The sequence below is a fragment of the Vipera ursinii genome (assembly GCF_947247035.1).
Source record: "Vipera ursinii genome assembly, chromosome: 6".
NCBI classification, from domain to species: Eukaryota; Metazoa; Chordata; class Lepidosauria; order Squamata; family Viperidae; genus Vipera; species Vipera ursinii.
Window position 1 is genome coordinate 636,251 of NC_139515.1, and position 27,835 is coordinate 664,085.

General features: G+C 45.5%; 1 protein-coding gene across 1 annotated transcript; it reads right to left on the reverse strand.

Annotated features, from left to right (window-relative positions):
* On the reverse strand, window positions 1–27,835 carry PKDREJ (polycystin family receptor for egg jelly; the record flags this gene model as incomplete). Its single annotated transcript, XM_083365709.1, has 4 exons — window positions 20,896–27,835; window positions 13,155–19,110; window positions 9,979–10,088; window positions 1–7,066 (listed from the first exon to the last, which is right to left on the reverse strand). The coding sequence occupies exons 1-4, from the start codon at window positions 27,825–27,827 to the stop codon at window positions 1–3; spliced, it is 20,064 nt and encodes a 6,687-aa protein (XP_083221835.1). The 5' UTR covers window positions 27,828–27,835.

Consider the following 27,835-nt stretch of genomic DNA (forward strand, 5'->3'; position numbering starts at 1 on the left):
TCAGATGACAAGATACACCATTTTCCGCCCATTTATTTTCCGGGCTTTGAGTCCAAGGTGATGTGTGTTTCTGCGCTCAGGAAGCCCAAAAAGAACCCGATTGAAAAGCTCCGTGTCTGTGGTCGATACAGGCCTGAAGGTGATGAAAGCCCATATTCGGCGGATTTTATGGAAGAGAAAATTGACCACTTCGGCTTCATCAGAAGGCTCTTCGTAAACCGGCTGCTTCATGTCCTCGTAGGCCGACATGATCACCGCTTGGAATAAGTTGATCAAGACGCAGATCATCACCATCATGAAGGAGGCCAGGAAGAGTCCACCCAGGAAACGGTTGGATCTGAAACCCGTGTCCTTGAAGGCCGAGACACAGTAGGAGAAGATGGTCTGGGCCGAGTGGCTCATCGTGTTGTAGTTCCACTCGTACTGGCCAAAGACAAGGTAGCCGAAGGCCATGTAGACAAAGAAGTAGACTGCCACTACTAAAGCCATGGAGCAGATGCCTGGCAGGGCAGCCAGAATGGACCTCTGGGCCAGGCGCACGTCGTAAAAGAAACGGGAGTACCGGAGAGTTTTCAGGACAATCAGGAAGGCCAAAAACCCTAGAGTGACCCGCAAGGTTTTATCGACCAAAGAAACTTTGTGGAAGGGGATGAATCCGTTCGGCTGACGGAGATAGAGGTCGATCAGGCTCGAAGCCAGTTTAAACTTGAAGGCGAGTTGCAGAAGGAAAAAACAGCATACCGCCTTTATGCCAAAGTTAATTAAATTGGACACGTTTTTTAGGTAGTCGAGTCTCTGTTGCTCCACCACGCAAAACTCGTCAATGATGTAAAAGGCCAGCATGTAGCCCACCAAGATGAAAACAAACTTCTCCCTTTGTTCCAGCTGCTTGAAAATGGGGAGTTTGTAGGAGTGGATCCACAAAGTTGTGTTAATGGGGCCTAAATGAGAAAGTTCAAAGATCACAGATATGCTGCAAAATAAGTCCGTATCGGGATTAAAAGTTGTCATTTCGACTATCAGCACCCAAGAATTTTCATCCAACCAGTTGTGTTCTTCCAAAGACTCCAGTCCTTTCATTGATTCGGAGAGAGTCTCCTCTGGATAAAAATGGAAAGCGTAGCCTCCTGCTTCGTACACATTTTGCTCTCCGTAGGAATTGTATCTCCAGGGATCTCTGGCTGTGTGGTAGGTGAATCCTGTGAAATTGCCAAAATGATTCACCGCAGATTTATTAACTGGGTTTTTCCACGAGCCAAGGTAATTCCTCTGATCCTCTTCATCGGCACCATATTTGTGAAGACAGTGGCTTTTACTAATCACAAATGTATTTACAAAACTGTGCGGATAGAAGCATTCTTTTTTAGTGTGCTTTGCTCTTATCTGCCGCATTTTGGGTAAACCCAGGATTTTGGACCAGGTCTCTGGGAGGAAGGTCGGCTTCAGGTCGTTGTGAATCAGTCGCAAAAAGACCTGCTTCAACCAGAGATAAATCTCTTTTATTTTACTGACTTCAAAAAGCCCCTCGGACAATTTTGAGTTCATGTCCTGGTTGTAGTAAAAACTCGTGGTGATTTCCATGGAGTAGGCAATGTTCAAAATGAGGATTAAAAAGACGAAGTGGCATATGACATCCTTCAGGAAGACAAAGGCTTGATGTCGGATCTTCTCTCTTTTTTTAAAAATCGTGACCTCGTCTTCTTCCAAAGGCTGGTACTGCTTGGTGCCTCTCATTCTTACGAGATCGTAATGCAGTTCTCGCATGTCGTCAGCATTCATGCTCGGTCCGTTCAGCTTAATCTCTAGGAAAGTTTCCTTGATGGACCACGGGATGCTTTCACTGGAATTGGGATGAAGCGATTTTAGGGCTGAAAAAAAAAGGATGTTCAGCGTTTGAAGGAAGAGCATGCTGACCACTAGCGAGATGGCGGAGGCTGCCAGCCACTCGAGAGAGGTTTCATAGTCCTGAGACGCGCCATATAATATGATAGAAAAAGAGGATGCGGCAGAAATAACCAAGACCAGCATCCACGAAGCGTATCTGTTCCACCAAGATATGATCTGGGGCCTTTTGAAGAAAAGCATGCTGGGAGTTTTGGGAGGCCTCGTTTGGTGGTCTGCCTCCTCCGCACAATTATTGTTAAAACTGATGTTGGTACAGCCAACTTGCGAAGCCTTCTCCTCCTCCGTTGAAATTATATTGGCATCCCCCTCTGGGATTGTGCAGTTGTAACGGATTTTTGTTCTCTGCCGCCACCTAATATTTTTCTGCTCTGCCAGGTTTTGGGGATTGGAGGCACTGGGAAAGCTGCTGTCTGTAAAACCAGGCCCTGGGAATTCTGAAGCAGTTTCTAGAAGGTAACATTTCTGCAAGAGTTCTTTCCAGTTCCTCAGATTTCCAGCCGTTAAATTAGAACAAAATTTTTGCTGAGTTCCAGTGGTCTTCCGATCAGGAGGCTCCTTCTGCGAATACTTGAACAGAGCGGTTATAATCATCTGCAAAGGGACTGAAATGAAGGCACTCTGAACACCAATGATTAGAAGCCTCAGATACTGCAGTTGTCCTGGATGCATCTGCTGATCCTTGTCAGCCTTGAAGAACATCATGTTGATTAGCAGGATGCAGAAGACTGTGGCTAAGCAGCAAGACAGCCTCTGAAGCCTGTTGAAAGTACCCGTGCACACGCGGGCGAAAAGGGAGAACCACAAGTGATTGTCTGCAAGGTCCTTGGCCAAGCTGATGAGAAAAAAATCTATTTTTTTTAAAGGGGCCAGTGGCTGGACTGCAACAAACACCCTCTCGATTAGACCATTGTCCTTATCCAGAGCAAACCATTTTCGGCATATGAACATCCAAGACTGCTTGGTGTACATGTTTTCCACCTTGACTCTACTCAGGAACCAGTTAGGAGAAGAACCGGCATTATCATGCCAAGCTTGAAGGCAATAAATTTCTCCCAGGTCATTCTTAGTAGTCAGGAGGAAGGTATTGATGGACCCACGGAGGAAAGGCACGTGTTCAGGGTGGCTCAAGCAGTGGACGTCACTGACTGCTTCGTCCCCTATCAATTGGATGAAAACGGTGGCTGTGGTTCCTGCCCCAACGCGGCTGCCTGTGTAGATGGTGACCAAGTAGCAAACCTTATCAAAGGGGTCGTTATCAGGCAAGACAATGGTGTGGGCTTTGCTTTCGACATCAGCCATATCTTTCCTCATTGCCCAAATAGCCAACATGATATAGGTAAGAAAAATGAAAACTACGGTCAGGATTGTCACTGGGTTTTTCTGGATTTGAGCTAGCTGGATCTTTCTCATCTCTGCTGGATCAGGATAGATGGTCACCTTCCCTGCTAAAAATGTGGTGTTTCCTATGGAGGTTCTTCCTGTTGGTGGGTCAACAGTCCTCACAGTGCGTCTTTTGCCTGTGCAGACACAGTGTAGCTTTTGCCATGTAGTCTGAGGTCCGAGATGACACGTGTCTTGCCTCCAGTGTGTTTGGACATCATCCAGATACAAGCAGTCTGCTGTAAACAGCGCGAGGCCAAGTCTCCCTGAGTTGTTGTGGCCCCGCAGAAAGTGGTCAGACCGGAAAACGATGGAAATGTTTCGTTTTTCAGCTCTGCTGCCTTGGAATACGGATTTGAGTAACTTTTGTGAAAGGCAAAAAATGTACGGCCTCTGAAATACACAATCATGACCTGTGGAATTCTTAGTCTTTGAGACCACCGGCTTATTGTGGGAAACATTAAAAGTAGCTATTGGAGGATGACTAGGTTTGAGACCCACGTATATCAAAACCTGGAAAGTGACCTTTTGTTTTGTCACTATCTGGATTAAGATGTCTTTGGAGTTTCTAGGGACTTCCAAACTGAGTCCTCCAGATGCTTCAGGGAAGTTTTGGCTGCGTTCCACCAACATCTCAAACACAGCTGTCGTGTCCTCATTTCTGGTCAGGATCATTTCCACCACATCAGGCACGATTTCAATCACTTCGCCGTTAGATTTAGTTCCTGCCATTTTGAACCCCCCTACTCTTGTGCTTATGTCGTCCGAAGACGGCAGCCCGAAAAATGGACTCTTGTCAAAGTCATAAAGTACTGTAGAAATTACTGCGTCATCGGGCAGCCGGTCATATTCCACCTGCTTCATTTTGGGATAGAAACAGTTATTTCGGCAGTCTCTCCTCCTAGCAAAAGTTTCAGAAAAATCACGCTTTTCCTCTTTCCTTAATGTGATGGTCCAGTCATCCGCTCCTATGGTGGTTTCTTTTTCTCCTGGGACTTTGCCTTGTAAAAGGAGGTCTGCTAAAATTTCAGTGGCAGAGACGGTTTCCCCAGCCACAAGTCTGTGGCTTTGTGGGTTTTTTGTCAGAGAAGCTTTCAGGACCTTGGATAACCCAGCAAGAATAGCAGTTCCAAGATCATGGATCTCCTTAGAACCCCGCTTTTCTCTGGTATGTTTTCTCAACCCATCAGTCACGTTCTTGAGCTTCTGGACCACAAGAAGCTGTGACTTCCTGTTCATTTCCCCAATTTCTTGGGTTATCTGCAAAATACTTGAGATCATGTGATTTGCCTCCATTATATTTGTTGTTGGAATCCCAGCCAAATGATTTAAAAGAATTTCACGCAGTTTGGTCTTGGAGGAACGAAGTCTCGGAAGCACTTCTAGATCATTTAAAGCAGAAGCCACCATGTGGACAAAATATCCCGCGCTGAAGTAATTTCCGCTGTTGAGAAAGGATGTGATGGGAGCTGATGTTCCACTGGTTAAGCTATGCAATTCCTTTAACGCAGCCTCTGGTTTCTTGGCTTTCAGTGGACTATGCACCATGGCGGGTAATGTAATTTGGGAATAAGCACCAAGATCATCATATATTTGGACATACAAGGTCAAGAGATATTGCTTAGAAGATACACCAATGGGTAAAAAAGATGGCGGACTTTTGGATTGGTCACCAAAATAGACAATGGTGCCCAGAGTACTGTTTTCTCTAATAGGAATTTGCATGGCATCTAATGCCACTTTGACCTTATAAGTAAGAGGCAAATGTTGATCTCTAAACCCACTACAGTGAACAGAGAATTTTGTCAGAAACGCCGTTCCTGTGGGAGGGTTAAGGCTGCACTTTCCAAGTGCTGGAGGTATATTTACCACAAATGAATAGACATAGAGCGATGGTTCATATCCCTCCAGGCTTACTTTAAATACAAGTCTAAAGGAGGATTCTGCCATATGCATCAAGCTCAACGGTTTCATACAGAGGTATGGATTGCTTCTCCCTGTTGAAGTTCGGGAGGCCCAGTCAAATTGGAGCTCGGAGGAATTTCCCGAAAAAAGCGACCAGTGGGATCGAGGCTTATTAAACCTCCTGCAATTTAGGCATTTGCCAAAAAGGCAAAATCTTTCCGTGGGGTTCACAGATCTTCCACAATTCTCAATGCAGGTGACGTTCAGTGCTGGCCAAGCATCAGGCTGCACACGGACCCTTTGCTCAACCTGAGCCCGTCTCCTTCCTTTATGCACCACCAGGAGAAAGTAGTAGGTGGCCCTCCCTTGAAGTCTTCGAGGCGGAACTGTTTGCACTGCCTCTGAAGAAGCGGTCCACTTCAGATCTGCCTGATCTGGGCAGCACTTCCCAGTCTCGCTCAAAGTCATGGAAATGTAGTCTGCTTTTTGTTTGGAGCAGTACCAAGTGAAGGTGAGGCCTTGGAAGGGTTGGGGGGCATCCGGATCAGAAGAGGCAGAGCCATCCAGAATCCACCGGTCGGAAAACCTGACTGTCTGCAAATCACCTCCGGCAATAACCGCCCAAAGCCGGTTGGGTCTAATCTTCACAAATACTGAATCGGAATCCTCAACTTTCTCTAAAGTGTCCCCCGTGATTAATGTTATGGTCAAATTGAATAAATACAAGCCTTCATCTAGGCTACCAGCAGGAATGTTTAAGGCTGAAAGATCTTTTTTCCCAATTCCAGAAGGGTTCAAAGGTTTGGACCAGTCTGGACCGGTCTTCATATCTGGAACTTTATAAATTCTCCAGGCTGTATGTGTTTGCCTTGGTTCCGAACAATTCACCTCAATATCAGCTGAGAGAATGAATGGGTCATTTTTACTGTAATTTAAAACAAGATTAGTATCATGGGATTCCTGGATTTTTACTCTTTTAAGGAAACACAATCTTGGAAGGCAATCCACTATAGTCTTCAGGGCCTTTGAGGTATAAGTACTGACTATGGTTTCTAAAAGGATATGTATTTGGCCGATTCGTCTGCAGTTGACTTGTGCTATGAAGCCTGCATATAAAGCAGGGTTAAGAGGAAGATCAGATATAAAACGGGCAGCATTTTTGACACGATCTCTGTAACTGTAAGTAGCATTGCAGAGAAGATCTTCCTTCTCTACATCCAAACATTGTAGGTTGAAGGTCCACTTACGCTGTAGTAATGGGTTCTGCAGAGGAATGAACCAAGCGACATAGACCAAACTTGGCACAAACGAAGGGCCACTGTTGAAAATGTGAATTTCTACATCTTTCTCTGAATAAGACTTCAAAGGGACTCCTTTTTGGTTAAGATACAGATGGATGCTGAATCTGTAGCAGCACCAGTGGACAAATTCAATGGTGATCAAGTAAGAGAGGCAGTGCTGTTGGTAAAAAAGGTAGTAAATGCTGGAAGGAATGTGCAAGTCATTAGAAGAGCCTTGGATAAGATAGGAGAACCCCTGTCTGGGGGTAAAAAGATAGGTGTCTGCCTTGATTTTCCGTGCGTCTCTGAGAGTAAGATAAGCCAGAGGCTGATTCCTGATCCTTAGACCTAAAATGGTACCTGAGAAATCTAATGCCCCACTCAAATTTCCAGAGGCTGCCTCTTCAAGAACCAAAGAGAAATGAGCCACAACTTTGTTCCTGAAAGATGGTGGACTAGAAGCAATGGAGTAATTGTTCCGTAAAGCATATGGATTGTATGTGGTAGACCAGAACCGTCTGCTGTGAGCGTCCACCAGGCTGTAGGTCTTTCGTTGGGAGTTGGCTGAGGAGACATTCCAGAACAAATTGATAGTCCTATGAGGGAAGCGGAGTAATTTGGAATGGGCACTGTAAAGATGTAATACAATGGGTTCTACCTGCATGTCCAAATGAGGCCTGACCAAAGGGCCTTGTCTGACATGGAAGGAAGGAAGGCACAGTCCTTGGTGGGTGCAGTGTGCAATTTGACAATACCTGAAATAGAAGCACCTGTGGGGCCGCTGGCCATCACAGCAGTGGTTACATGGTGAAGAATTTGGATGATGGATGATGGGAAGGAAAAGGGCTGGAGGGCCACCCCGTCTATAACTGTAATGATGGCACCATCTTGTTTTATCAAGGCATGCACAGCAGCCTAGCCGCATTTGTTTCCAGTCGTGTTTGGGGAATGTGGATGGCCAGAGCAGGAACAGAGGAACATCTTGGCAGAACAACTTAATTCTCAGATGTTGGTGAAGACGACAAGGCACGCTGTAGGAACAGGAGACACCCTGGATTGTGATGGGGGTGGAGGTTGAAGAAAGAGGGATGTCACGTTCTTCAAAGAGTAGTTCCAGCACCACATGTCCTGAGCACGGAAGCATATTGTGCCTCAAAATGGATCTCCAAACACAACAATGCTGTAGAGAAAACCCATGTCTCAGTTGCTTCCAGGTTCTTGAAAGAAGCTCTACAACTCTGAATGAGCCATCCTCACCACTAGTGTCCCACGCAGACGAGGTCTGGGATTTGTCTTCTTCCGGCCAATAGGTGTGGTTAGATGTCACCAGTGATGGGGGCAGGCATAAAGAAAGGGGCACAATTACAGCCCATGGGAAATAAGCCCTAAATATGGAGAAGAAATGCATCTGGAAGGGCTTGGATAAACAGCCTTAACTGCTGCAGATGGAAGGACTGGGTGGATTCTAGAACGTGGCACCTGGGCAACCTCTGTTGGAGTTCCGTTAGGTTGTAATTCTGACCACCCTTTGATTATGTAGCTCTGTGTCAGTGTTTCCCAACCTTTTAAGATGTGTGGACTAAAAGTGCTGGCTGGAGAATTCCGGGAGTTGAAGTCCACCCATCTTAAAGTGGGCAAGGCTGAGAAACGCTGCTCTAGGTGGCAGGAATTCCTCAGGACCCACGGCAGAGTTTTTTCCAATGTGCTGAGAAACAGTCACAAGAATGTTTATCATTGAAGAAATTAATATGATCAACATCAGAATTATGGGCTTTACATCAGTACACTAGATACTGATGATATTTTAAGATTTTTTTCCCCAAATTCTATTTTTTAAACATGACATCACATTAAACCATACTTAAATCAGGTAATGCCAATATTTATTCCCATGAAATCAATCTAGGACCACTTATGACCTGATCAGACAACCTGAGATTATTGGTTCGGAAAGATCCATACATGCCGCGTTCAGAGAAATGATGAAACTTGGAGTCTTCAAAGATTCCCTTAACCGTCCAGGTGAAGTTAGTACAATAATCTTTTTTTAGAGTCTAGCTCCATCTCGGTTGCTCTTGATAAATTTATGACCAACTTCTCTGCCATTGAGAACTTTGTACTGAATGTATTAAAAATAGGATGGGCTGCAATTATGCCATAGGGTTCCTGAAACCCCATACATAGTAGCCAACAGGAGCAATTTCCCTGAAGATTCATCCCTCACTTATGAAAAAAAGGGTGCTATGGAAGCTTGTCAGCGTTTTGGGAAACAAATATGATTCAAAAGTTGTAAAGTTAAAAAAAAATCACTGTTGGAATATTGTATCCAATTTTGGTCAGAAAAGATGTTGAGACTCTAGAAAGAGTGCAGAGAAGTGTAACGAAGATATTTAAGTGGCTGGAGGCTCCAGAAAGGCTTACCTCCTGAAGTTGTGGGTGCTTCATCACTGGAGATTTTTAAGGACAGCCCCTTGTCCAGGATAGTATAGGGTCTCTCGTTTGAGCAGAGGCTTGGACTAGAAGACCTTAAAGGTCCCTTCCAACTCTAGTGTTCCGGTGTCTCTCAACGTCAGAAACTTTTAAAATGTGTGGTGCTCAATTCCCAGAATTCTCCAGCCAGCATGCTGGTTGCGGAATTCTAGGAGTTGAGGTCCCCACCTCTTAAAATTACGGAGGTTGAGAAACACTGCTGTGTACCAAGAGCCATAGTGGCGCAGTGGGGGGAATGCGGTATTGCAGGTTAATTCTGCCAATTGTCAGCAGTTTGTTTCTTACCACTGCAAGGTTGACACAGCCTTCCGTCTTTCCGAGGTCAGTAACGTGAGGACCCAGGTTGTTGGGGGCAAGATGCTGACTCTGTAAACCACTTAGAGACTGCTGCGAAGCACTGTGAAGCGGTGTATAAGTCTACGTGCTACAACTGTTGCTATTCCAAACTGAATACGGAGGCAGAAATCAAATCAAACTAGAAATATCCCAAAAAGGTATAACAAGAACAGGCAATGTTAATATCAATGAAAGACTAACTGAACCAAACTATGTTATTTATTCAGATAAACAGAAGTTTTAACACAGAGAGATGCTTATAACTGACAGATTAAAAAAGAACTTTCACTTCACTCGGTTTCATACATCACATAAAAAGTGCAAAAAAAGTGGCAATCCGGGGAAAGTCTCCTAAGATGAGAAAATGAGGATAAAGAAAGGAAATATAGGAACCGGGCAAGGCAGTGAGGAGGAAAAAGTTCAAGATGTCAGTAAGGAATTACCCCAACTGCATAGCATTTCTGGGAACCTAATTCCACAAAAGAGAGAGACGTCTGGGGCTATTGATAGGGAAGGGGATCAAAAGCATAAGTGAGAGGCTGTTGAAGCCTCATCTTTCTTTTACGTGGGCATTAAAAGGGGTCAGGTTTCAATCAGATAGTCTCAGCCACCATCTTAAATTTCTTGATCGCTACATCTCCATCTCCCCTGCAGACACCCCCCCCCCCGTGAATATTTCTACTCTGGGTATCCAATGCATGTCTGCACGTTCTGCAGGTCATCGTGTGATGGTGTCTCGGTTCTCTGTAGCAGCTGATCTTGATGTGGAGAACTTTCCACCACTGTGTTGGCCTTCCAAAAGGGGTACAGAGTGGATTGGCCCCAGTGAAGGATCTAGTGGCCAAAAATATACCTGGGTTTTCTCACTTTTTGTTGTAAACCTTCTTGTGGTTTCTTCTGCTTCTTCTGAGTTGGTCAGACCACAGTTAGTGCCTGATGTTTAGGAGGTCCTCATTCTGAACAGATTTTGAGCAAGCTGAATGTCTCCCCAGCAAGGACTTCACTCCTATCTTCTGTTATTTGACCCTGTTGCTGATAAAAATCGGGTTGGTCACTAGCCCAGAGCTAGGAACTCATCTGCGGTAGGGCTTCCGAAATAAAACAGAATGGCCATTTTAAATCAAAGCAGCGGAAGACTAACTGGAAAGGGTTGGGAAAGGGTTGCCTGGAGGCGGTTCGGGTCTGGATGGGGAGGAACAGACTTCAACTCAACCCTGACAAGACTGAGTGGCTGTACATTCCGGCTTCCCGAGACACCTGGGATGTTCCACCTCTTTCTATGGGGGGTGAGCTTTTACCCCCTGTGGATAGGGCTCGCAACTTGGGAGTCCTCCTAGATTCACGACTCACTTTGGAGGATCACATAGTGGCCGTGACTAGGGGGGCTTTTGCCCAGGTTCGCCTGGTGCGCCAGTTGCGGCCCTATCTGGATCGGGAGGCCTTGTGTACGGTCACTCATGCGCTCGTGACCTCTCGCCTAGACTACTGTAACGCTCTCTACATGGGACTTCCCTTGAAGACTACTCGGAGGCTCCAACTGGTACAGAATGCGGCCGCGAGAGTTGTCTTGGGAGTTTCCCGGTACTCCCATGTTACACCTTTGCTCCGTGAGCTGCATTGGTTGCCAGTTGTCTTCCGGGTAAGGTTCAAGGTTTTGGTTATGATCTTTAAGTCCCTACATGGCATGGGTCCGCGATACCTCGAGGACCACCTGCTGCCGGCGTCAACTCCCCTCCGCCCTGTGCGCGCCCACAGAGAGGGCCTCCTCAGGGTGCCTCCTGTCAAGGAATGTCGACTGGTGGCCCCCAGGGGGAGGGCCTTCTCTGTGGGTGCTCCGGCGTTATGGAATCAACTGCCGGTCGAGCTCCGGATGGCATCAGACCTCCGATCCTTCCGTCGCGGGTTGAAGACCCATTTATTTGAACTAGCGGGTCTGGCCTGATGGGGGTACTTGGGTTTTTTATTGGTTTGTTTTAGTATTCTGGTTTTAACTTGGGCATTAATTTAATTATTTTTTAATGTTTGTATTGGTGTTTATATTTATGCCCTGTGAACCGCCCTGAGTCCCTTTGGGAGAAGGGCGGTATAAAAATCTCAATAAATTAAATTAAATTAAATTAAATAAATTAAGATGGGTTGGGAATTCAGTATGATCCAAAATAATAATCCAGGGAAATAATGAACACCTGCTTCTGACTGTTTTCCTCAAATAACAACATAAAGCATTTCTTTCCTTCTCAAGTGTTTTCTCAAGGGCTGTTTCGTATGTTTCTTAAATTTCCCATACAGTACAGTGTTAAAAGTATCAGTCTCTGCATTTGTATAGGTACCGGTGCTGGCAAAATACCACATTCTGTAGATCTTCTGGAGTATAAAATACATTACCTCTGCTTCATTGGAAGCCTCGTTGCAAACAATTTCCTTCATGTCTATGTGAGCTGACATGATGATGACTTGACTTAAATTGACAAAAATACAGATCATCACCAAAAGAAAGGAGCCTAAGAAAAGCCCCCCTAGAAATTTGGAAGACAAAAATTCAGTGTTCCTAAATGCTAAGACACAATAAGACAACACAGTCGTGAAGGAATACATCATGCTACGGAAGTTCCACTCATGCTGGCCAAACCCCACGTACCCAAGTGCTGTGTATGCATTGAAAAATATGCCACCCATGACGGCTATGTTGATGATCCCAGGGAGGGCTGTTCTTAGGGACTTTTGGGCTAAGCGTAAATCATACAGAAATCTGACATAGCGATATGTTTTCAGAACCAGGAAAAAAACCAAAATACCCAGAATGCCTCTGACTGTTTGGTCAAATTCGGAAGCTGTATGGAATGGGATAAACTCTTGGGAATGAAGTAAGTAAAATTGCACCAAGTCAGAAGAAAGCTTGAATTTGCAGACAAGCACCACCAGAAAGATGATGCAGACAGTCTTTATCCCAAAGTTGATCAGGTTGGTAGCAACGGTAAAATATCTCAGACGTTCTCGGTGCACCATGCGACATTCATCAGCTATATAAAAAATGAGCATGTGTATCGTTAGACAAAAGAAGAAGATCTGGCTCACGCTTTGATGTGTGAAAAACGGGAGTTTGTAAGAATGCACGGAGACGCTGGCATTTACAGGGCCAAGTAAAGAAAGCTCAAAGATGACAGAAATGCTGCAGAAGATATTGGCATCAATGTTAAAAGTTGTTAATTCAAAAATCACTGCCCACGTCTTGTTGTCAATCCAGTTTTTCATTTCTAAAGCTCCCAACCTGTTTGTTGAATTCACTTGTGGTTCTTCGGGGAAAAAATAAAAAGTATATCCCCCGGAAGCATATTGATTTAATTGTCCATAGGAGTTGTAATCCCATTGGGTGTTACTTGGCTCATAACTGAAGCCTAGAAACTCAGCATGGTTCTTGGGAACTGAGGCATTGGTAGGAGTTGACCAGGAGCCCTCATAGTTAGTTTGATCTTCTTGGCTAAATCCATATTTATTCTTGCAATGAATATTATGCAACAAAAATAGGTTTTTCAATTCATGAGAAAGTAGACATCTGTCAGCAGTTTTCCTTCTTATTTGCCTCATTCTGGGCAACCCCAGCATCGTAGACCAGGTGTTCAGAAGATAGCCTGGGTGATAGGGGTTGTGTATCAGTGGCAGAAATCTGTTGTTTACCCATCTGTAAACATCCTGTACTCCATTCAGAGCAGGTAAATTAGGAGAAAATTTTCTAGACATGGCTCGATTGTAAAAGAAGGCCGTAGTAACGTCTATTGGATGTGAGATTGTAAAAATTAAAGTCAAGAAGATAAAGTGGCAAATCATGTCCTTTATGTATTTGTAAGCTAGATATCGAACCATCTGCTTCTTTTGCAGGGCTGTAACGTCTTCCTCTTTAATCGGTTGGTATTTATTGGAAGCTCTGACGTGAACAAGGTCGTCGTGCAACTTCATCATCTCATCAGCTTCCATCATTCTTGGTTCGTACTTCGTATCTCGATAGCTTCGCCATGGGATGTTTGCACAGTATTTTTCCAAACAGATATTCCAGCTTGAGGAAATAGCAATTTGTAAGGTCTCAAAGAAGCTCACGTGGAGACAGAACGATATCAGAGCAGCTATTAACCATTCAGAGGATGTTTTGTCATCAAAAGACAGGCCAATGAATGTGATGAAAAATGACGCTACCCCAGCTATGAGGAAGACAAAGAACCACGTGCTGCAAGACAGGCATCTGCGCCATTGCAATTTCTGAGTTTTACCCAAAGTTGCTTTCTTTTCTGTTGCGTAATTATTACTAAAATTGTTATCTGTGGCTGAAAACTGCTCCGACTTTACCTCTGAAATTTGGGTCCCTGCCTGAGGAAGACTTCCAGGCAGGCAAGCGAAACTCTCCTTTCCCTGACCCTGGGAAGATCCCTTCGTGGAGTACTTAAACAAGCTCACTGCGATCCATCCCACCGGGACTGAGATGAGGGCACTGAGAACGCCAGCTGTCACGGATCTCAAATACTGCAGTTCTAGGAGGTGGACCTGTTCTTCTTTCTTAGCGTTGAAGATTATCGTGTTGATCAGCAGGGAGGTTAAAAGTATCGCCAAGCAGCAGGAGAGCCTCTGAAACCGGGTCAAAGAGCAGTCAAGGCTGCGAAAAAAGATGGAGAACCAGAGGTGATCGTGGAACAAGCGATAGCTAAACATTATCAATAGATAATCAATTCTGCTGATGGGGACTTGTGGATCAGTGACCTCGAAAGTCCATTCTATTTGGTACTTATTCCTGCCAAGGGCCAACCACCTTCTGCACAGAAACAGCCAGGACTTGTTTGTGTCTATGTTCAGGACTTGGATTCGGCTCAAGTACCAGTTCGGACCGAAGCCACAATAATTGTGCCAGATGTGGATAGAGACGAGGTCTCCCAAATCTTTCTCGGTAGTTAGCATGAAAGTATCGATGCAGCTGCTCTGAAGGATGTCTGGGAATGCCGGATGCTTTAAGAGATGCACATCACTTGACCCGTTCTGGCCAATCAGGTCAATGAACACATCGGCGTTGGTCCCTGCACTTGGGCGGCTCCCAGTATAGATGGTCACGAGGTATCTCCTGGTGTGAAAGGGGTCGTTGTCAGGCAAATCTATGATCTGCTCTTCAATATCAGTTCTGTCTTTTCTTCTCACCCAGACAGCCAAGAAAATGTAGATTAGGAAAACAGCAAACACAATCAGCCCCGGGACGGGATTCTTTCCTGTTGGTTTTAAAAGGAACATTTTCATGTCAACCTGATTGGGAAATAAAAGTACCTTGCCAGCAAAAAATCGGATTCTGGGTCCCGAGGCCCCTCTTGAACTGAATCTAGCGGACCTTGGGCTGTGTTTTTTGGCTTTGCAGACACAGTGGATTTTCGACCAGCTGGTTTGAGGCCCAAGGCTGCAGCTTTCTTCTTTCCACTGATCGTGCACGCCTTCAAGAGCCAAGCAGCCTGCTGCAAAGACAGCGACCCGGACAAATGTTGTGGTTTCGCCTCTCACAAATGGATGCGACTGCAGGACAATGGAAAGTTTGAGCGTGTCTGCTCCCCTGTTATAGGCCGGAGACCAAAGCAATGACTTTGGAAGGCAAAGGAAGTAGGGGACTTTGATAGCACATCCAGCGATAGTTGTATCCTTCTGGATGACAGTTGGAGGACTTAAATGAGAAGCGTTATATAAAACTAAGGGGGGATGGCTCAAATTGACACCTAGGTAGATAAATACCTGGAAAGTAATTTTCATTTTGGGCACAAGTTGAATAAAAATGTCACTGGTGTTTCTTTCAATGTCCAAGTTGAAGCCCCCTGTTGTTTTAGGAAGTTTTTTATCTGGCCCTAAAGTCAGGTCAAAGATGGCCTTCTCTTTTCTAGTCAGGATCATTTCGAACACATCAGGGGTGATGCTGGTTGGGTCCCCTTTGGAATCGGTCCCCACCATTTTGAACCCTGTCACCATTGTGCCAATATTGTCAGCAAAAGTCAGCCAAGGGAAAGGATTATGTTCAAATTCATAAAGAACCGTGGAAACGACATTCTCTTCTTCTAGCTCCACATGAGATCCCTGCTTCAGTTTTGGATAAAAGCAGTTCCTACACTGCTTCCTGTTTGAGAAAGTTTCAGAAACGTCCCATGTTTTGTCTTTCCAAAGGCGGATGGTCCAGTTCTGGGCTGCCATTTTAGTTTCATGCCCACCAGGGACTTTGCCTTGCAGAATGAGATCTGCTAATATTTCTGTCACAGAAATCACTTCTTTAATGGCATCCACGTTAGGATTTCTGTGATTCAAGAGGGAAGCACCCAAGATGTTGGACAATCCTGTGAGAATCCCATTGCTAAGAATCTCCGTTTCCTTTGAGCCCAAGCCTCGATCCCTGTGTCTTCTCAGAGCTTCGCTGACTGTTTTTAATTTTCTTACTGCAAGCAGCTGGGATGCTTTAGTGACTTCAGCAATTTCATGCGTTGCTTGACTAATACTTAGAATCACCTGATTGATTTTCCGGATACTATCAATAGGAATCCTTGAGGTTATATCGAGGAGGCGTTGACGCAAATCTATTTTAGGAACCTGATTGGAGGGTGAAGCCTCGATATGGTTTAAGGCTGAGGCCACCATGTATACAATATAGCCTATATTCACGTAATCCTTGGTGATGAGCAGCTTGGCCATAGGGGCACTTGATCCATTAATCAAATCATGTAGTTGCTGGTGGAGGATAGCATTGGACTTTGGCAGTCTTGGACCAAGCACCGTTGCTTGCAGAGCGACTTGAGAAGATGCACCAAGGGCATCGGAAACCTGAACGTATATAGTCAAAGTGGAGTTCTGGGAGGGTCTGCCCGGAGGGAGGAAAGACCAGGGCATTTTGGCTTCATGTCCAGCATAGATGATTATCCCCAAAGTATTATTTTGAATTGAGGATATGGAACTAATTTTAATTTGATCTGACGCTGCTATTACTTTATAGGCAAGAGGCTGGTTTCTGTCTTCAAATCCATTGCACTGGATAATGAATTTTGTTAGAAAAGCTGTCCCTACCCTTGGATTAAGAACACATTTTCCTATCTGTGGTGGAGCATTAACATAGAAGGAATATTCACAGATAGAGGACTGTCCATCTTTGGAGGTGACTTTTAGGCTCAAAATATAGGACTCTTCTGCAATGGAGACCAAAGCAAAGGCTTTGAAATGTAGATATGAGCTGGATCTTCCAGTAGTTGTTCTGGAAGACCAGTCAAGTTTGATTTCATTGGACTGGGCTGAGCGCAGTGACCAATAATATGAGGATTTGATTTCCCTGCAGTTCCGACATTTACCAGACAGAGAAAATCTTTGTGTTGAAATTACTGAAGTGCCGCAATTTTCAATGCATGCAATTTTCACCATGAGGGCACCACGAGCCTCCACGTGTATGGTTTGCTGAGCATGAGCTATCCTGCTACCGTTTTGAACTACCAGGAGAAAATGGTATGTATTATTGGCTTGAAGAATTTCAGGAAGTACCATCTGAATTGAATCAGAGGATGTGGTCCACTTCAGATCAATCTGATCTGGATAACATTTCCCATCTCTGCTGAGGGTCATCGATGTATAGTCGGTTTCCTGTTTCGTGCAATACCAAGTATAGGACAGTCCCTGAGACATACTAACTGGCTCACCATTGGACAAGACAGATCCTTTTAGAATCCACCGATCAGAAAATCCAACAGACCGAAAGTGGCCTCCATTGATGACAGCACCCCATCGATCCGACCCAACTTCAACCAGGACTGCATCCGAGCGCTCTATCTTCTGGGGGAAAGTGGATGAAATTAATTGCACAGAAAAATTAAAAAGATACAGGCCAGTATCCAAGCTGGAGCAAGGGACTTTTAAAGTGATGAAATTTCTTCCTTCAATGCCAGGTGGATTAAAAGGCTTTGACCAGTCTGGTGTATCTGACAGATCAGACACTTTATAGATGTTCCAACTAACTTTCGTTGCTTTGGGGCCTGGACAACTGACCTGCATGTCTGCCGCAAGAGTAAATTCTCTCCTCTGTGTGTAATACAGGATGTGTTTGGTGTTAACAGCCCGGTGGATCCTAACTTTGGGAATGGTGCAAGCTTTTTGCTGGCAAGCAAGTTGGAATTCTATGACTTTCAACACGTAAATATTAAACCTTGCCGTGAATACTATAGGAATTTTGGCACTCTCTATGCATTCCACTCTGGCAACAAATCCGGCATACGAGGCAGGATTGAAAGCGAAGACAGAGTCAGGAAGGAAACGGGCTGCATTTGGGGTCTGATCGGCGTAGGCAAAACTCTCGTTTTTCACAAGACGCCTGCCCGTGGGATCGAACACTTGCAGACTGAAACCCCACTCACACTGCAGAAGTGGATGCTGCACAGGGATGAACCACACAACGTAGGCCAAACTACTGTCAGGAAAAGTGCTGTTGAAGACGTAAATGTCCACCTCCTTTTCCCCTAGACTTCGGAACAGAGCCTCTTTCCGATTCAGATAAATATCCAGGCTGAATCTAAATAACCGCAGCTGCACAAATTTAACTGTAATCAGGTAAGAGAGGCCCGCTTGCTGATAAAGTAGATAGCAGAGGCTGGCATTCTCAGCAAGGCCGTTGGTCAAGTTGCCCTTTTGGGTGGAATAGTAGAGGCCTTGGGCACGGCTAAAAATGTAAGTGCTAATTGTGTTTTCCTGTAGGTTGAGTCTTACGGAAATTGAGCTTCTCCTGCTTGTCTTGAAAATTAAGGTCCCGTTTGAGAAATCAAGTCTTCCTCCTACTCTCTCTGCTACCCTCTGGATGGTACGGAAGTACACACTGGCCACAACTGTTTCCTTGATCTGGTGTAACGTGGGCACAGTACAGAAATGGCTGTGCAGACCAAACGGGTTGTAATCATAGGAATGGGACCACTCTAAGTATCCCTGTGTCTCCAGGAGTTGGTAGGCTACTATTTCTGGGCTGAGCTGTTGCAAGTTCCAGGAAAGGCTCAGGGCCCCTTGTGACTCTCTCCGCAATTTGGAGGTTACCCTGAAAACAAACAGCAGAGCAGGCTCCACAAAGAAATCCAGGCTGAGGCTGCTCTGGGGTCCCGGCTGATAGCTGATCGAAGCGATGTATGATCCACGGAGAGGGTACTGCACAGTCACGTGGTAGCTATAGTAAGACATGCAGAGCCGGTACAGTTCTGCGCTGGGGTAGTCACTAAGTAGGAGGGTCTCATTGTGCTGGTTGGTGGGAATGAGCAGGTCCTCAGGATGACCCCCATGGCTCTTGAAGTGGTAGCGCCAGGCCGAACTCTTGAGGCGTGCACACCAGCCCACGCGCACCGGCTGCCTCTCCAGAATGGGGAGTATGTGAGGCTGGAGCAGGAAGAGATGAATGTCTTGCCCCACGACCTCAATGCTCAGGTTGTGATACAGGCACAAGGGAGCCAAGCACGAAACGGAGGTGCACTGCATGGAGATCTGAGTCCTAGCCCAAGGTGGATGGGGACCTTCCTGTGGCAGGCCTGGACCGAGCATTAACTTGCCTGTCCAGGAAGTCGTCTGGTTGACCAGGATGGCATCCCGATACCAGTGGCAGAGAGGGGGCACTGGAGACTCTGCCCCTGCCTCCTTGGGGTTTTGTCTGGGGGCTTTTGAGTAGTGCAACACCACATATCTGTCCCAAAGACACGAGACCCGGAAAGGGTGGTCCTGTTGTTGATAGACACGGTTCTCAGGCCTGGCACAGGTGACCGACAGTGGTGGTGGCATTAGGTGACGTTGTGCTGCCCGGGTGCTGGAGCAGCCCCCAGACCAGCGGGAGAGGGAGAGCAGAGGCCAAAGGAACGGCAGGGCTCTCGCAAGGAAGGAAGCGGCTTTGGTAGGGCCAGGCATCTCAGCTGCTGTTACCTAGTAACCTTAGCGATCCCAACGGGAGGAAGTGAGCAAATGGATTCTAGAATCTTTCTTCGGTTGCCCTGGGTGGCCCGTTTATACTTTCACTATGGCCACCAAAATTCCGGTCCATGTTTTAATGGCCAACTTAAAGCAAACCAAGTAATTTGGGAAAATTTGAGGGCAGTAATTATAAAATAAAAATAGCAAAGTATACATTAAACAGCATCACTAGGTATTTCAATATTTCAACTGTTTGCATTGATTTAACTCATTTGATTCGGACTTCCACAATTATAAAGTCCAAATACTGGAAATACTATGCTATGTCCTCATGTTATAATGGCCATATCTACTGGTAGCATTTGATGGGTATTTTTGGAAGATTGTGGGTGCAAATTTGGTGAGCAAAACAAATTCTTCAAGGAGCATGTTAGCAAAATAGAAACACGGAAAGAATGCATACTAATTGGCACATTAAAAAAGGCAACCTTCAAATGTCTAGTTCTGATAAACCCTTTTGTCTAGCCCAGGGGTAGACAACCTCGGCTCTTTTATGACTCATGGACTTCAACTCCCAGAATTCCTGAGCCGGCTGGCTCAGGAATTCTGGGAGTTGAAGTCCATGAGTCATAAAAGAGCCGAGGTTGCCTACCCCTGGGCTAGACTCTATAGGATTTCTGCCCCCCCCCCCCAATTCCTTCTCTGTCAGGAAGTTCGGTAGGACACACTGTTCAATGAATAAATACTGCCGTGAGTCTTATTTGCTCTGGGTCCTACATTTTGATTACACAACTTCAAGAGCTGACTTTTTTAACAACTATATCAGAACTTTTACAGTCACACAAAATACTGGCAATGGTTTTAGAAATAGCAGGTTAAAAACTAGAAAAGTGGTAGCACACTATCAGTTCTGTTGTCTTGCACTGACTTATTTGTTCGTTATTTGATTTTATTTTTTCAATCTGATTGCAAATGCAATGCAAATAGAATTTGCTGCAATGGCAGAATTATCTAATCTTACTAAACCGCCCCCCCAAAAAAAACACTTGAAAAAGCCCATGGTTTAAATAGATTGTTTAGTAGAATAATAACTGGAATATAGAATAGAACAGTTTAAAAAAACACGGCAATGTGTATGAAGGAATGGGCTGCTTGTTGTTACAGGAAAAATAAGAATCTGAGGATTGCATCAGAGATGGAGATAGTTGCAAGATAACCTTTTGAAACTGGAAACTTTTGGGGACAGAAGCAATTAAAAAATGTACCTGATTTTTACCGAAGCCTTTCTCAAACGGTAAGAAAAACCATTTTCTTGCCTTCTATTTTACTGTATTTCAGCCCTGGCTGTTGTGTATCCTTAATTACAGATTTCCCAAAGATTGTAACATTGGCATGATCCTCTCCAGAGTCTGGCTGGCGGGTTAAATTACGCCATACGCTTCTCAACTTCAGATACAAAAAGTTTATGGCTTCCGCTTCATCCGAATGTTGCTCATAAACGGTCTGTTTCATGGATGTGTAAGTTGATATTAAGAGGCTTCTCCATAAATTGATGAAGATGAACATCACTGCAAATAGAAATGAAGCTCGGAAAAATATTGTGAGCCACCATCTCGATGCAACATCCATCTGCCTAAATCCTGAAAAGCAATAGGAAACGACGGTCTGCAGAGAGTGAACCCACGTGCTGAAAGTCCACTCATACTGACCAAATATGAGATATCCAAAGGACACAAACGTGCAGAACAACAGAATGGCGACGCCTGTCAAATGAAGGAACACAGGGAAGACTGCTGACATGGTTTGTTCTGCAAGACGCACTTTGTACAAGAACCTGAAGTATCGGTAGGGTTTCAACACCAGAAGAAAACCTAAGATACCTGCCACCATTCTGTAGAGTTGGTCGATTTGAGAAACAACGTGGAAGGGGACAAATTCTTCTGGATTAAGCAGATAAAACTCCAGCAAGGTAAATGCCATCTTGAATTTCAGAGCAATGAGTAATATAAAAAACATACAGATGGTCTTTATGGCGAAATTATTTAAATTTGTCGCTGTTTGGAGATAACCTATCCTTTCTTGGCGTAACATATGAAATTCATCCGCTAAGTAGAACACAAGAATGTAGATCATGATTCCATAAACCACCATCCGAGATGTGGTTTCATACTGGAATTTAGAGAGCTTATATGAATGAACTGACAAAGTTGAACTAATAATGCCAAAGCTGGTAGACTCAAAAATGACTGTGATACTGCAGTACAGCTCCACATCTGGAGTAAAGGTTGTCAGCTCAAAAATTAGAGCCCGGGTCCGTTTATCAAGCCATGTGTTGCGTTGCAGCTCTTCCAATCTTATTGTTGTATTTGCCCGTTGTTCTCCTGGGAAAAAATAAAATGAATATCCCCCTGGGCCATATGAAGCCACCACACCATAAGACTTATATTCCCATTGGTCAATATCTGACTGATACGTGAACCCTTGAAAATTGGCAATGTGACTGGAAACGGACATGTCGATTGGGTTGGTCCATGACCCAAGGTAGTGCTTTTGATCTTCTGGGTCATTAGCGTAATCATAATGACAGGTTTTTTGGCCAATTGGGTACTTGTTTGCAAAGTGGCCTGGAGGAAAACAACGTGTTTCAAGATGCAGTCCTCTCACCTGCCTCATTCTGGGCAAACCAAGGATTTTGGACCAGGAGTCTGAAAGGTAGGTGGGCTGATAGTCATTGTGTATCAATGGTACAAAAGTTTCACTCATCCAAACGTAAATGTCCTCGAGTTTTGTTACTTTGGACAGACCAAGGGAAAATTTATTATGGATCACTTTATTGTGATAAAATGAAACGGTGGGTACACTAGAGTAAGCCACGGTTAAAACACAAGAGGCAAAGATGAGATGACAAATGATGTCCTTTATGAAAACAAATGCCAGGTGTTGTGCTCGTACTTTTTTCCTTAAGATGACGACTTCGTCCTCTTCCAAAGGCTCATATTCCTTGCTCTGCCTAATCCTCATCAGTTCGTGGTGGATCTTTCTGAGGTCCCTGGGATCGATATTCACTCTGATCAGCTTCATCTTCTGGTACTGCTCTGCCGATATCCAGGAGATGTTCTTGCAGTACTTCAGGCTGATGGTGCTCACCCCTGAGATGAGGACCATCTTTAGGGTTTGCAGCAGAAAGACGCTCTCAAAAAACGACGTCATGGACGCTATGAACCATTCTGTGGAGGTGCTGTAGCCGTAGTTGAGGCCGTATAAGATAATAAACACGGCGGAGGTGAAAGACATGAAAAAGACGATGACCCAGGCGACGTATCTCCACCACCAGGCAAACTGTGGCTTTCGAGTAAACACCTTGATCAGCATAATCAGCCTTTTTTTGGTACTAATTTTGGGGGGCTCCTTCTCTGTGACATTAGCTGAGCTTCCCCCTGCTTTGGCCTCATCGTCTTCGTCCGTGGTAGACGAGGAGGAGCTCTCCTCGTCTTCCTCACTGGTCTCTGAGGATGAGGGACTGTAGTCAGGCACCATGTCGTCCTTGTCGTCTGAAGGCTTGTCCTGGGAGTATCTAAATAAGACAGTCATAGTCACCTGTAAAGGAACACAACACAGAGCACTGAAGAACCCGATGTACATGGACCGTATAATCCGGAATTTTAGTGAGATAACTCCTTCCTCTTCCTGACCACTGAAGAACATGATGTTCAGGAGCAGAGTGGAAAGCATGATAGCCAAGCAACAAGACACTCTTTGTACTCTGGTGAAACTCCCAGTGACCACTTGAGAAAATATGGAAAGCCAGAGGTGATTATCTTCTAAGTCTCTGGCCAGGCTTATCAAAAAGAAATCCATTTTCTCTAACCTTGATTTCACATTTGAAGAAAAAATGTATCTCTCTATTTTGCCATCCGCCTTGCCCAGGCCTAGCCAGTTCCTGCATATAAACAGCCACGATTTTTGAGTGTCCACATTAAATACCTTGACTCTGCTTAAGTACCAGTTTGGGGAAGAACCAACGTTATTGTGCCAGATGTGAAGGCAATAAATATCCCCTATGTCGTACCTTGTACTTAAAAGAAAAGTATCAACAGCTGCACGATACTGGGTTGGGAATTTGGGGTGCTTCATACAATGGACATCGCTGTAACCATCCTTCCCAACCAATTCAAGGAAAACATCTGCCGTGGTTCCGGATCCCAAGCGACTTCCGGTATAGATGGTGACCAGATAATGCATCCTGTGATAAGGGTCGTTATCTGGCAGGACAAAGATTTTGTTCTTTCTCCTCATGTCATCTTTATCTCTAATTATGGCCCAGGATGAACAGAAGATGTAGCCGGCAAAAATGAAAAACACAGTCAAAACTGTCACTGGATTTGTGTCAAAATCTGCTAAGAGTATTTTCTTGATGTCCAAAGGATTGGGATAAATAACAAATGTGCCACCAACAAATCTGACTTCAGGTTTAGGCGGCTTTGATAATTGGCGCTGAGCCTGCTTGGGGTTTGCTCCACAGACACAGTGGAGCTTGGACAAGCTGGTTTGAGGGCCAAGCTGGCAGGTCTCTTTGGAGGGTTCAAAGTTTGGAAGGTGACCCAGATCTTGGCAGCTTGCAGTAAAAACCACAATGCGAACGATCTTGGTGGTCTGCCTTCTCACCAAGGGTGGCGATCTTAGGACTACGGAAATATTCCACTTACTTGCAGCTTTGGCTAGGACCTGAGACCACAGCAAGGCTCGTGGAAGGCAAATGACATACGGAGCCTTAATTGCACATTTGTTATTAGTCCCCCTTTTCTGTGGGGTGGGAAGTTTGTCAGAGAAAGCAGTGTAAGACACAACCGGGGGGTAGCTAAAGTTGAGTCCCAAGTAAATGGAGACATTGAAAGTAATGTTCCTATGGCACAAAATCTGGACATATATGTCTGGAGAGTTTCTACTGACTTCTATGCTAAACCCACCAGCTGTTACAACACGCTTTTTATCCAGCCCTATCGTCAGATTAAATGCGACAGGATCCTTATCTATTCTATCCATGATCACTTCGGCCACTTTAGGGATGACCCCAATGATGCCACCATTTGCTTTGGCACCAGCCACTTTGAACCCCATCACGACCGTGCGATTATCTACTGCCTTCATCAACCAAGGAAAAGGATTCTCCTCAAATACATAATGAACCATGGAAATCGGAGTATCTTCTGGAAACTCCGCCTGGCTTTCCAACTTCACTTTAGGATAAAAGCAATTCTTACAAGATCTTCTCTCAGTGAGAATCCCAGAAACGTCCCACTTTTCATCTTTCCATAAATGGATGGACCAGCCTTTGGCTTCCATATTAACGTGACCTTCTCCAGGGACTTTGCCTTGTAAGACTATGTCTGCCAATAATTCTGACACAGAGATTATTTCCTTAATGGTGTTCACAGACCCTTTCCCGGGGTTTAAGAGGGAAGCTCTTAACACATTGGACAGCCCTGTAAAAATGCCACTGGCAAGGACCTCGGCTTCTTTAGAGCTGAGATCGGCGTCCCTGTGCCTTTTCAGAGCTCCAACGGTCTTTTGGAGGATTCGGACTGCCACCAGCTGGGATTTCCTATGGACTTCATTTGCATTCTGCGTTATTTGACAAATGCTGGAGACTATTTGGTTTAGTATCCCTGTCTCGGTCATGGGAATCCGCGAAGATTCGTTTAGTAGCATTTCTCGTAGTTCAGTTTTAGAACGGTAAAAACCGGGCAACGACTCAATGTTATTTAATTCAGAAGCCACCATATAGATAAGGAAGCCCGTGTGAAAGTAATCTTCGGTGTCAAGGAAGGCAGAGAGAGAGCTATTGGGCTGTCTGATTAGGCGATACAGTTCACTGAGAACCACATCTGTGGGCTTGCTGGTCCTTGATTCGTACACCGTTGCCTGCAAGCTGACCTGAGAAAAGGCATCATTGGTATCATAAACTTGAACAAGTATGTCCAGAGCATATTTTTCAGATGGTATACCGCTGGGAAGAAACGAGGGCGGGGTGTTCTGCTGGTGACCAAGATAAACTATGGTTCCAAATGTATTGTTTTGCAAAGATGATACGTTGGCTATTTGGGCTAGATCAGAACGGGCGATGACTCTGTAGAGGAGGTGTCCTTTCCTGTCATCAAAGCCAGAGCACTGGAGACTGAATTTGGTCACCAGCGCGATGCCTTCCCTTGGTTCGATGAAACATTTCCCAACTCGAGGGGGGACGTGGACATAAAAGGAATAGCCACACACAGCCAACTGGACTCCCCGCATGCTCACTTTCAGTTTAAGGATGTACAAGTGGCCGGCCATGGATCCAAAGGCCAAAGAATTTATATGCAAATATGGACTTGTTCTCCCAGTGGTTGTTTTAGAAGCCCAGTCAAAATGTATCTCCTTGGAATCTGCTGAAAGGAGGCTCCAAAAGTAAGCCAAGTGGGCCTTTGCACAGTTCAGACACTTTCCATACAGAATCAGTCTTTCCGTGGCTTTGATGGCTTTCTCGCAGTTTTCCAAACAGGTGATGCGCAGGAGAGGCCCAGAGCCAGCAAGGACGTGAACTGCTTGAAACGCCTGTGCGGATTGGTTTTGCTGGGTAGCAACCAGCTTAAAATAATACGTTGTGTTTTCCTGGAGGGTCTTCACTTCCACGACCTGCATTGGCTCTTTTGAGCGGGTCCAGGACAGATCACGTTGCCCAGAGTGGCATTTCTGACCTGGACTTAACTTCATAGCGGAATAGTCTAATTCCCGTTTGCTGCAGAACCAGTGAAACAAAATTCCTTCCAGAGGCTCAATCGAATCAGGATCTGAGGATACGGACCCATCCAAGGACCACTGATCCGAAATGCCAACAATCCGGAACAGGCCTCCAGCTATGACTGCCCTTAACCCACTTTCTAGAATTTGGAGGAAAACCGAATCAGACTGAATGAATGTTATATTTTCTTCAGGTAGATACACGCTCATGGTCAAATTAACATGATAGAAGCCATACAACAGGGCATTTCCGGGTATGTGCAACACCACACCGCTTGTATTCATCCCTTCAGGGAGGGCGAGAGGGTTGGGCCAATCTGGAGTAGACCATGCAGTGCTGAGCTTGTATATTTTCCAAAGGAAATCTGGATCTGGATGGCTCCTACATTTCACTTTGGCTGTTGCTTGCAAAGTGATGTCTTTCTCTCTCCTATAACGCAGCACAGGATCCAACGGGCTGGGTTTATGTATTACAACGGTCAGTTTACGGCAGTAACTTTTTTGGCAGGGCACAGCGGGCTCCAACACCCTCAAAGCGTAAGTCCCAAGAGTGGCTTTTAAAACAGCCCGTACGAGTCCATTTTGCCTGCAGTTCACTTCTGCCACAAAGGCTGCGTACTGCGTGGGTCTGAAAGAGAAGAGAGAATGAGGAAGGAAACGAGCGACGTCTTTAACCCGATCCCTGTATGTGTACGTCTTATTCCAGAGGAGGCGTTCCCTTCGGGAATGAAAAAGCTGCAGGTGGAAAGCCCAGTCACACTGCAAGTGGGGGTGCGGCACAGGAATGAACCACACCACATAGGCCAAGTTTTTATCGGGAGAATGTCCGTTAAAAACGTGAACTTCAATTTCTTTCTCACCTAAGGATTTGAAGAGACTCTCCCTTCGGTTCAGGTATAAGTGCACGCTGAACCGGAACCCTTGTGCCTTCACAATTTCAATAGCAATCAGGGTAGAAAGGGTCACTTGTTGGAAAAAGAGGTGGTGGATACTGGAGGGCCCACTGCCTTCTTGGGTGGAATACGAGAGCCCGTGCTCCTGGCTAAAAATGTACGTCCCTACTTTGGTTTTCTGGGGGTTCAGCCTGATGGAAACCGGGGCAGCACTGCTTCCTTGGAAAATTAGAGTGTCATTAGAGAAATTGAAGCGTCCTCTCAGCTTCTCGGAGAATGTTTTACTGGTGCGGAAGTAGATTCTGGAGACCACCTTCTTCCCAGAAGCCTGAGAGATGGTCGGAGCACAGAAATTGCTTTGTAGAGCAAAAGGATTGTAGCTGTGGGAGAGAGACCATTCCTCCAGCCCCTGCAGGTCCTCCAGTGTGTAGGCTGCCATACTGGAGCTCAGAGGCTGGAGGCTCCAGGAGAGGGCGAGAGGCCTCTGCGTTCGGCTAAGCAGGCCAGAAGCAGCACTGAAGACATGGAGGAGAGCAGGCTGCACCTGGATGCTCAGGCTGAGGCTGAGCGGAGGCCCGTTCTCTAGGTGCAGCAAAACTGCATAGAATCCACGCTGGGGATAACGCACGGTGACGTGGTAGTGATAGTAGACTTCGCAGACACGGAGCAACGGTGCGCGGAGGCCTTGAGTGGAGGCAAAGGGTTCACTGTGTTGATTGCTGGGAATGAGGCGCTCTGCGGGACTCCCCCCTTCACTCTTCAAGCGGTAGCTCCAGAGGGAGCTTTTAAGGCGTGCACACCAGCCTAATGTCACGGGCTGCCATTCCCAAACAGGAAGGCTCTGTGGCGACAGGAGGAAGAGGTGGACATCCTGCCGGGAAATTTCAATGCTGAAGTTGTGGTGAGCGCAGGGAGGCTGACCGCACAGGGCTGACACACACTGCATCACAATTC